At 33.7% G+C, this 12351-nt stretch overlaps 1 protein-coding gene across 1 annotated transcript in view; it reads right to left on the bottom strand.

Annotated features, from left to right (window-relative positions):
• The window catches only part of LOC125646912 (uncharacterized), a 324296-nt gene that overhangs the window by 25683 nt on the left and 286262 nt on the right, over positions 1–12351 (bottom strand). The window contains exons 378-384 of the mRNA XM_056139838.1: positions 12153–12275; positions 11793–12047; positions 8587–8847; positions 8128–8250; positions 5615–5875; positions 5145–5267; positions 2250–2510 (exon numbers count right to left, since the gene is read on the bottom strand). Of these exons, the coding sequence (XP_055995813.1) occupies positions 2250–2510; positions 5145–5267; positions 5615–5875; positions 8128–8250; positions 8587–8847; positions 11793–12047; positions 12153–12275 (1407 nt within the window). The remainder of the gene's footprint in view (positions 1–2249; positions 2511–5144; positions 5268–5614; positions 5876–8127; positions 8251–8586; positions 8848–11792; positions 12048–12152; positions 12276–12351) is intronic.

Below are 12351 nucleotides of genomic sequence, written 5' to 3'. Positions count from 1 at the left end.
AACAGTGAAAATCTGCAATAATCGAAAGGAAACAGTTTATTATAAAACCACCAGGCAGAGCAAAATCCGATACCATTTTCTCACCATTGGTAGTTTTTAGCAAGTGCAGAGACATGTATATCTCTGCCCTCGTTATCTGTTTATTTTTATTTATTTAATTTGTATATAGGAATAATTTGTCTTGTTACATTTGTATGATCAAGTTTCTCTTTTTAAATAAAAAAAAATTTCTCATCAAAACCGCTTATCGGAACTGTCTGTATAATGCAGAGTTTGACCTGTGTATAAGTTGTATATTCCACGCAAATTCCAATGCTCCTTTTTCTTCTTACCACAATATATGCAAGTGAATCTGGGTATTTGAAATTAACATTCGTACAGGTGTGAAAATCGGCGGGGCAATTGAAATATGATAAAAGAGGTGTTTATATCTTTTGTCTCTCGAAAATGAATGCAGTTTTCTATAGGTTTAAAATTGAGGCAAATGCAACAATCTAATTAAAATTGGATGCAAGATTCGCTCGCATATCTGTTGATCATTACTATCGTTAGTAATTACATGTATGTGATTTATCTATTCATTTATATGATTTATTTTTCAACCTATTTCAATCATATTTTGATTGTTTCTTTTTGTTTTGTATCTTCCCTTCTTATTCAAGGTGACAGGTTCTTATCGACTGGCTAATTCTATGTCTAGATGCAACCCCCTTTCCCCCTCCCGCCCCAGAATATGTTCCAGCCTTACGACAATTTTTAAAATCATTTTATCTATTGTCATACACGTATGTAAAAATGTATAGGTTTATTCAAGATATGTCTTTGAGAAGAGCCTGGAATATACGAATTGCACACGTGTTTTAACGGCATTCAGATTGAATGTGCACAAAATAGCAATACAGATGCGACTTTGTCAATGAATTTAATAAAGCAATGAATAAATAAAGTTGAATACTAAATATTCCATGAAGATACAATTTATGCACATTTTCCCTTTATTTCCGAAGTTAAAAAATATTAATTTCCCTTTATTCCAACGTGTTCGTAAGTCATTAAAATATTCCTTGTTTGAATTAAACCCAGGATGAAACAAATGATGCCGAAAAAATCATAGCGTGCAGATCATGCTTAGCGTTTCGTGCAGACCGGTCACAACCCTCTCCCCGCCCCAAAATATTTCAATCTTTCCTGACGAGAAATTTCTTTAAATCATTTTATCTGTTTTCATACACGCACACATGTATATAAAATGTATAGGTTTATTCAACATCTGTCTTTGTGAAGAGCTCTGGAATATACAAATCGCAAATGTATTTTAACGACACTCAGAATGAATTTACAAAAATAACGAAACGGACGCGACCATTTCATATTCAGTTTCAATGAATTTAATGGAGAAATGAATCAATAAAATTTGATTAATCAATATTCCGCGACGATATGATATTTGCATATTTTTCTTTTATTTCTAAAATTAAAAAAAATCGTTTGTTTTCATTCCAACGTGTTCATTGATCTAATAAGCAGATATGAAATTTACCGCGTCGTACACGAGCAATCATTTTAAAATGAATCATTATCATTTCTTTCTCAACCTTTTTTAATATCTAGAATACTGCAATAATATTGAAACTATTTTAAACCAAATATCATCGAAAAAATCAAAGCGTGCAGACCGTTCACAAAGCGTTCAAGCCACGCCTACAAAGTGGTCAGCTTTTCTTGCAAACCGTTCCGTGCAGACCGTTCAGCGTTTCGTGCAAACTGTTCACCGTTCCGTGCAGATCGGTTTTTTTTTCATATAAACCAACTGAATTTATAGATACCCGTACAACTAACGCCATCTCCGCTAAAGCCTGTTACTTACATATAGCATTTGCATCACAATTGATTGGTCCAACTATGCACTCGTTCACGTCCAAAACAAAGATAATAGCATACGTTCTGATATGTTTTCATTGTGTGATAGTTATCAAACATATTTTAAGAAATAAATTTCATTTGTGAAAGGTGCCGTTATGAAGTGTCGCAGTTTCTACCCTCCTGTTAATTTAGAATTTTATGATTTGCATTTCTACTTTCATTTTTGTAGGAATGTCCTATCGTTAAAATAAATGCATTTGTAAAACGTCATACACACATTGTTCACAAATGCACTACATTCATGACGAAATTACTATCATTATAGTTTGTAACGATATTACAGGCAAAAGATTGAAAATATAAATATAAAAAAGAAAATAATGTACCTTCGCATAAGCCACTGGAACTCTTCTGAAACCCTGAGTCACAGGCGCAAACATACGATCCGTTGGTATCTGTGCAGGTTGCATTTGCTCCACATATTGTAGAATTGATAGAACACTCGTCGATGTTCTTTGTACAGTTCTCGTTTGTCCATCCCGGTTTACAGTCACATGACCCGGTCTGTTTGTCACATGACTGTGTATTACTAATGTCACATTTACAGGATTCGGCACAGTTTTGACCATACGTAGTACTTGAACACTCTGAAAGAGAGAATTATACACATTTTGTGAAAAATATATAAGAATGATCTTATCTAAAAGAGAATCATATAAAGCTCTAGTTCAAAAGTAATTTCAAAATAATTATGATAATGATGACAAAGTGAAGATAACGAATAGTGAGCAATCTAACATGAATATACATATGAGTAACGAAGGCACTGTTGTTCTTCAGAAGAACATTGGAAACATTCACTTATTGATTCCTTATTGTTACATGTACCTCATCCAAACCCCAAGGCCATGATTTGAACATTTTTGAATCAATATTTTCTAAGGAAGCTTTCAAATACAATGTACGATTAGTCTGGCTTAGTGGTTTTTGAGGAGAATTTTTATGTGCCTCATCTTATATTAACAATTGCTAATAAAAGCCTTTGTAAGGAGATATGAATCCTGAAATCAACAAACCTGAAAGACCATTACTAAAAGATGTTTTGTGTAAAGTTTGAATACATTTGTTCGGTGGTCAAGGAGATGATATGAAAATGTAAAATGTTTACGGACAGACAGCAGACGAACGGATAGGCGATAGACAAAAGTAATCAGAAAACCTTACTTAATATTTCAATTCAGGTGAGCTAAAGTGAGATATACTTTCTATGGTATTAAATATTCCCAACTTTGTTTAAAGTAAATATCGCCATGGGATATGAAACAGAACAGCCAATGTATCATAAGGGAATTTTATCTGTGTAAGTAATGAATTATTGAAACTTCATATCCATTCTTCAAAGTATCGTATTTAACTAAGATCGCAAATTTAATTTATCTAGATTTATTAAGATAATGATTGGGATGGTCAACCCTCCAGATTAATTAGCCAAATGTATACAATAATATCCATTATTGTACACTGTCTGTGTACCCAACATGCATGTATATACCAATTTATTGCGATATTTTTAATATGCATTTGTCTATCTCATGTTTGCTGACTTGCGAGAATAAATAATTGAATCAAATTGTATTTACAGAAAAAATGAAACCGGAAGATAATGATATTCGTTCATGTTGTGTACTTAGAGAATGGTTGTGAACTAAAGGTGATTCGTTCACGATCTGTGTTGGTGGAGACGTCTTGAAACTGAAGGCAATTTATATATGCTATCTGTTTAGAGAATAATTCTACACTGAGGACAACTGGTTGTATATTGAGGACAGTTTGTTCACGCCCTGCATAATTTCTGTGTCATTATGATTCCCATAACAGAGTCTATAATACATGGACGGAAACTAAAGCATGGACGACTTATCTCCGTATGATGATCATTTTTTAAACTTGAAAATTATAAATGCAAAATTTACATCTCGCTAAATCATTAAAAAATAAACTCATTATCAAGAATATTTCTGTCATATAACTTTTAGAATTATTTTTTTCTTTTTGATCAGGTAAGTAAACAAATCTGGCGAGGGTTGTTCCATTAAATACTACATGTCATATATATAGGAGTTATGAGATTGATCACTATCCGTTATGTGCACCTTTATAGGAGTTATGAGGTTGATCACTGTTCGTTATGTTCATCTTTCATCTTACATATCATACATCATAACCATGCATATCATATCGTATCTCATATTTGTTGTAAAAATTCCATCCTATCTAGGATATCATTAGAAATAGAAATTGAATAATCATTATGAATCACGTCCTGTGGTATTGGGGAAAATGAAGACAATTCTTTCACTACCTGTGTCATATATGTGTTATCATGACTTCCTTTAAAAAAGTGTCTGTAATGTAAAACTTACGCAGTATCAATTTTGATGCACCAGATGCACATTTCGACAAATAATGTCTCTTCAGTGATGCTCAACCGAAATGTTTGAAATCCGAAATAACAATAAAATTGCAAGAGCTATTTTTAGAGAAAAACAGAGTGCCAAAAAAACTGGAGTCAAATTCGTCTAGGGATAAGAGCTATGTATGAAAGAGAAAATCCTTAATTTTGAAATGAATTTCTAAATTTTACCACAGCAATTGAATATACATCCGTATTTTCAAGCTAGTAAAGAAGTACTTAGCTACTGGGCTTCACAGGTTTGTGAAGCTTCAGTAGTATTATGGATTACCTGTGTTGTAGTGCTCTCAGAGGTCTGAGAAGTACTTCCGGTACTTTGGGCTACAGTTTGTGAAATTATGTTCCGTTGCCTGATATGTTATATTTGATAACAGGAATATTATAAAAACGCAGCCTTATCACGGTAAAGTAAATTCCATTAAAGGTGTAAACGATGTGTATTATCAATACAATATTCACCGAGAAATAACAAAAATTATCACAGTAGATTTGTTTCCACAATTAGTGTATTCTTTTACAGTACTGCATACAAACCCATTTCCAAAGCAGTCAGTTAGCTTATGATCAAGCATGCAGTAACTAGTATATTGATTTATTAACTCATCACATGTTATGAGATTGATCACTGTTCGTTATCTTCTCCTTGCATGTATATTATGTACAGAGACACTATATTCAGAATCGCTGAACTTTTTGTGTCGCTAGAGGTTTCCTCAATGAAAGCTGGCGTTATCATGGACAACCCAATAAACCATGACATGCAACGTGTTCCGATTTTTCTATACAAATCTACTGAATTTATAAATACCTGTACAAATAAAGCCATCTCCGCTAAAGCCTATCAAACAAGTGCACGTAAAACTGCCTTCCGTGTTGTTACAGGTAGCGTTTGTATTACAACTGATTGGTCCAACCATGCATTCGTTCACATCTAAACAAAACAAAGATAATATCATACGTTCTGATATGTTTTCATTGTGTGATATTTATTAAAAATATTTTTGAAAAATGAATTTCAATTTTGAAGAGTGTCGTCACGAAGTGTCGCAGTTCCTCCCCAACTGTCTTTTCAACTGTTTCTTATATTTGCATTTCTACTTTCATTTCTGTAGTAATGTCCTATCGTTAAAATACATGTATGCCCTGTATTTGTAAAGAGTCATGCACACATTGTTCACAAATACACCAACTTCAAGATGGGATGGCTATCATTGTATTTTAAAAAGATATCAAAGGCAAAATATTGAAATGTAAATATAAAGAAAGAAAATAATGTACCTTCGCATAAGCCACTGGGACTCTTCTGAAACCCTGAGTCACACGTGCAAACATACGATCCGTTGGTGTCGGTACAGGTTGCATTTGCTCCACATATTGTAGAATTGATAGAACACTCGTCGATGTTCTTTGTACAGTTCTCGTTTGTCCATCCCGGTTTACAAGCACATGACCCGGTCTGTTTGTCACATGACTGTGTATTATTAATGTCACATGTACAGGATTCGGCACAGTTTTGACCATATGTAGTACTTGAACACTCTGAAAGAGAGAATTATACACAGTTGCGAAAAATATGTAAGAATCATCTTATCCAAAAGAGAATCGTATATAGCTCCAGATCAAAAGTACAGATCCCGAAGCGTGCTACTACACCCCAAAGCTTTTCGTTGCGTTCCGTGCAAACCGTTCACCCTTCCGTGCAGACCGTTCAGCGTTTCGTGTAAACCGTTCACCGTTTCGTGCAGACCGTTCAGTGTTTTGTGCAGACCGTTCCGTGCAAATCGTTTCGTGCAAGAATCGTTCTGTACATGATCAAGTCACGCCCATAGAAACGTGCAGATCGTTCAAACCACGCCCTTAGAAACGTACAGACCATGCATGTCATTTGGGTCTGGAATTTAGGACAGGTAAACATTGTTGAGGATTCGACCAATTATTTCAAAATGTCTCTATGACGGATTTTCAACAGTGAAAATCTGCAATAATCGAAAGGAAACAGTTTATTATAGAACCACCAGGCAGAGCAAAATCCGATACCATTTTCTCACCATTGGTAGTTTTTAGCAAGTGCAGAGACATGTATATCTCTGCCCTCGTTATCTGTTTATTTTTATTTATTTAATTTGTATATAGGAATAATTTGTCTTGTTACATTTGTATGATCAAGTTTCTCTTTTTAAATAAAAAATTTTTCTCATCAAAACCGCTTATCGGAACTGTCTGTATAATGCAGAGTTTGACCTGTGTATAAGTTGTATATTCCACGCAAATTCCAATGCCTTTTTTTCTTCTTACCACAATATATGCAAGTGAATCTGGGTATTTGAAATTAACATTCGTACAGGTGTGAAAATCGGCGGGGGCAATTGAAATATGATAAAAGAGGTGTTTATATCTTTTGTCTCTCGAAAATGAATGCAGTTTTCTATAGGTTTAAAATTGAGGCAAATGCAACAATCTAATTAAAATTGGGTGTTAGATCCGCTCGCATATCTGTTGATCATTACTATCGTTAGTAATTATATGTATTTGTTTTATCTATTCATTTATATGATTTATTTTTCAACCTATTTCAATCATATTTTGATTGTTTCTTTTTGTTTTGTATCTTCCCTTCTTATTCAAAGTGACAGGTTCTTATCGACTGGCTAATTCTATGTCTAGATGCAACCCCCTTTCCCCCTCCCGCCCGAGAATATGTTCCAGCCTTACGACAATTTTTAAAATCATTTTATCTATTGTCATACACGTATGTAAAAATGTAAAGGTTTATTCAAGATATGTCTTTCAGAAGAGCCTGGAATATACGAATTGCACACGTGTTTTAACGGCATTCAGATTGAATGTACAAAAAATAGCAAAACAGACGCGACTTTGTCAATGAATTTAATAAAGCAATGAATAAATAAAGTTGAATAATAAATATTCCATGAAGATACAATTTATGCACATTTTCCCTTTATTTCCGAAGTTAAAAAAATATTAATTTCCCTTTATTCCAACGTGTTCGTAAGTCATTAAATATTCCTTGTTTGAACTAACCCCAGGATGAAACAAATGATGCCGAAAAAAAAAATCAAAGCGTGCAGGTCATGCTTAGCGTTTCGTGCAGACCGGTCACAACCCTCTCCCCGCCCCAAAATATTTCAATCTTTCCTGACGAGAAATTTCTTTAAATCATTTTATCTGTTTTCATACACGCACACATGTATATAAAATGTATAGGTTTATTCAACATCTGTCTTTGGGAAGAGCTCTGGAATATACAAATCGCAAATGTATTTTAACGACACTCAGAATGAATTTACAAAAATAGCGAAACGGACGCGACCATTTCATATTCAGTTTCAATGAATTTAATGGAGAAACGAATCAATAAAATTTGATTAATCAATATTCCACGACGATATGATATTTGCATATTTTTCTTTTATTTCTAAAATTTAAAAAAAAGAAATCGTTTGTTTTCATTCCAACATTGATCTAATAAGCAGATATGAAATTTACCGCGTCGTACACGAGCAATCATTTTAAAATGAATCATCATTTCTTTCTTAACCTTTTTTAATATCTAGAATACTGCAATAATATTGAAACTATTTTAAACCAAATACCATCGAAAAAATCAAAGCGTGTAGACCGTTCACAAAGCGTTCAAGCCACGCCTACAAAGTGGTCAGCTTTTCTTGCAAACCGTTCTGTGCAGACCGTTCAGAGTTTCGTGCAAACTGTTCACCATTCCGTGCAGATCGTTTTTTTTTTTCATATAAACCAACTGAATGTATAGATACCTGTACAACTAACGCCATCTCCGCTAAAGCCTGTTACGCAAGTGCACGTAAAACTGCCTTCCGTGTTGTTACATACAGCGTTTGTATCACAATTGATTGGTCCAACTATGCACTCGTTCACGTCTAAAACAAAACAAAGATAATAGCATACGTTCTGATATGTTTTCATTGTGTGATAGTTATCAAACATTTTTTAAGAAATAAATTTCATTTGTGAAAAGCGCTGTTATGAAGTGTCGCAGTTTCTACCCTCCTGTCATTTTAGAATTTTATGATTTGCATTTCTACTTTCATTTTTGTAGGAATGTCCTATCGTTAAAATAAATGCATTTGTAAAAAGTCATACACACATTGTTCACAAATGCACTACATTCATGACGAAATTACTATCATTATAGTTTGTAACGATATTAAAGACAAAAGATTGAAAATATAAATATAAAAAAGAGAATAATGTACCTTCGCATAAGCCACTGGAACTCTTCTGAAACCCTGAGTCACACGCGCAAACATACGATCCGTTGGTGTCGGTACAGGTTGCATTTGCTCCACATATTGTAGAATTGATAGAACACTCGTCGATGTTCTTTGTACAGTTCTCGTTTGTCCATCCCGGTTTACAAGCACATGACCCGGTCTGTTTGTCACATGACTGTGTATTACTAATGTCACATGTACAGGATTCGACACAGTTTTGACCATACGTAGTACTTGAACACTCTGAAAGAGAGAATTATACACATTTTGTGAAAAATATATAAGAATGATCTTATCTAAAAGAGAATCATATAAAGCTCTAGTTCAAAAGTAATTTCAAAATAATTAAGTATGATAATGATGACAAAGTGAAGATAACGAATAGTGAGCAATCTAACATGAATATAAATATGAGTAACGAAGGCACTGTTGTTCTTCAGAAGAACATTGGAAACATTCACTTATTGATTCCTTATTGTTACATGTACCTCATCCAAACCCCAAGGCCATGATTTGAACATTTTTGAATCAGTACTTTCTAAGGAAGCTTTCAAATACAATATACGATTAGTCTGGCTTAGTGGTTTTTGAGTAGAATTTTTATGTGCCTCATCTTATTTTAACAATTGCTAATAAAAGCCTTTGTAAGAAGATATGAATCCTGAAATCAACAAACCTGAAAGACCATTACTAAAAGATGTTTTGTGTCAAGTTTGAATACATTTGTTCGGTGGTCAAGGTGATGATATGAAAATGTAAAATGTTTACGGACAGACAGCAGACGAACGGATAGGCGATATACAAAAGTAATCAAAAAACCTTACTTAAATTTCAATTCAGGTGAGCTAAAGTGAGATATACTTTCTATGGTATTAAATATTCCCAACTTTGTTTAAAGTAAATATCGCCATGGAATATGAAACAGAACAGCAAATGTATCATAAGGGAATTTTATCTGTGTAAGTAATGAATTATTGAAACTTCAGATCCATTCTTCAAAGTATCGTGTTTAACTAAGATCGCAAATTTAATTTATCTAGATTTATTAAGATAATGATTGGGATGGTCAACCCTCCAGATTAATTAGCCAAATGTATACAATAATATCCATTATTGTACAATATCTGTGTACCCAACATGCATGTATATACCAATTTATTGCGACGTTTTTAATATGCATTTGTCTATCTCATGTTTGTTGACTTGTGAGAATAAATAATTGAATCAAATTGTATCTAAAGAAAAAAATGAAACCGGAAGATAATGATATTCGTTCATGTTGTGTACTTAGAGTATGGTTGTGAACGGAGGGTGATTCGTTCACGATCTGTGTTGGTGGAGAAGTCTTGAAACTGAAGGCAATTTATATATGCTATCTGTTTAGAGAATAATTCTACACTGAGGACAACTGGTTGTATATTGAGGACAGTTTGTTCACGCCCTGCATAATTTCTGTGTCATTATGATTCCCATAACAGAGTCTATAATACATGGACGGAAACTAAAGCATGGACGACTTATTTCCGTATGATGATCATTTTTTAAACTTGAAAATTATAAATGCAAAATTTACATCTCGCTAAATCATTAAAAAATAAACTCATTATCAAGAATATTTCTGTCATATAACTTTTAGAATTATTTTTTTCTTTTTGATCAGGTAAGTAAACATAAAGCTGGCGAGGGTTGTTTCATTAAATACTACATATCATATATAGGAGTTATGAGATTGATCACTGTTCGTTATGTTCACCTTTCATCCTACATATCATACATCATAACCATGCATATCATATCGTATCTCATATTTGTTGTAAAAATCCATCCTATCTAGGATATCATTAGAAATAGAAATTGAATAATCATTATGAATCACGTTCTGTGGTATTGGGGAAAATGAAGACAATTCTTTCACTACCTGTGTCATATATGTGTTATCATGACTCCCTTTAAAAAAGTGTCTGTAATGTAAAACTTATACAGTACCAATTTTGATGCACGAGATGTACATTTCGACAAACAATGTCTCTGCAGTGATGCCCAACCGAAATTTTTGAAATCCGAAATAACAATAAACTTGTAAGAGCTATTTTTAGAGAAAAACAGAGTGCCAAAAAAAAAACTGGAGTCAAATTCGTCTAGGGATAAGAGCTACGTATGAGGGAGAAAATCCTTAATTTTGAAATTAATTTCTAAATTTTACCACAGCAATTGAATATACATACGTATTTTCAAGCTAGTAACGAAGTACTTAGCTACTGGTATACACAGAAGGAAAAGTAAAATACGATTAGTATTTTTCATTTTGCTAATAATTTTCTGAACTTGAAAATTTTCAATGCAAAAATTCAATATTTACTGCTCACAAAAGCAGTTTTAAAATCAACATATTACCCAGAATTGCATTTATAAATATTTTCTATCTTTTTGATCAAGTAATCATATAGCTGGCGAGGACTTTTACTTAAGATGCAACACATCAGGCATCGTGATCATGTATATTACATGTATATCGTATCTCATATTTACTGAAATAAATATAATCTGGAATATCAATCCATCCCTAGGTCACATTGATAGAAATGGATATGGATACGGGTGTGACCGGTCGACAGGGGATGCGTACTCCTCCTAAATACATGATACTGCCTCTTGTACACGTGTGTCTAGGAGCTCGTGTTTACCCAACATTTTATTTTGATTTCCTTATTGGACTGATCAGATTGTTCACTGTTCGTTATTTTCACCTTTCAAATACAATAGGACTACTTCAACGCAAAGGATTAGCATGGAATCAAACCTGCTTATTGAACAACCTGAATATTCAAAGTTAATCTCGATATCCATATACTATGTATGTATAACTATGTGAACGAAAACGTTAATATAACAATCTATTTTTTTTTTAATTCTATGCGTTTTGATTCCCACAATTTCAATTCCCCTTAAATGCAAGGTAGTTCATGTCCATACAAGTTTGTTATTAGTAAAACAAAAACAGTGAAACCTGTCTTATCCCAGGGATCACTTTTGTGTCGCATAAGGTATAATATCGAATTGCAAAGTGCGAAGAGCACGAATGAAAGAAAATTGGGAATGGGAATTGGGTCGTGATTTTCAATGAAACCGAACACACAAATTTCGGATTATACAGGTTTCTTTGTAACAGTTTAAGATTTTCCACATACCGATACACTGTCCACCGACAAGGGAGTAACCCAGATTGCATATACAGGAGTAGGAACCATTGGTGTTTGAACAGTTGGAGTTGCTCGGACACAGCGATGTATTCTGACACTCGTTTATATCATCAGTACATATGGATCCCTCCCACCCTGTCTTACACGCACAGTTTCCAGATACTGGGTCACACGAGGCAGTGTTCTGAATGTCACATGTACAGTTCTCGGCACAACCTAATCCATACGTTCCAGTTTCACAGACTGAAAAACAGTAAGTCATGAATGTCTAATTTAGATTGAAAAATATGATATGCCCAATATCTTACCTTTATCATATTATACTCTGGTGGGGTTTTGCGTTCTTACCAACACATGTTCTCTGGTCTACACCCAGCTTCTTCCCTTCAGCACATGAACAAGTGTAACCGGATCCAGGATCCCTTTCGGTACAAGTTTCACCACATGGGTTCGTCGAACATTCATTAATATCTGCGTAAATCAATTTTAATCGTGTTATAATGTCTCATCGGACAACTGGAATTTCCGATTTTTTAAAGACAGTTTT

The sequence above is a fragment of the Ostrea edulis genome, chromosome 6 (genome assembly GCF_947568905.1).
Source record: "Ostrea edulis chromosome 6, xbOstEdul1.1, whole genome shotgun sequence".
Taxonomy (NCBI): Eukaryota; Metazoa; Mollusca; class Bivalvia; order Ostreida; family Ostreidae; genus Ostrea; species Ostrea edulis.
This window is presented reverse-complemented; position numbering and strand designations above follow the sequence as displayed.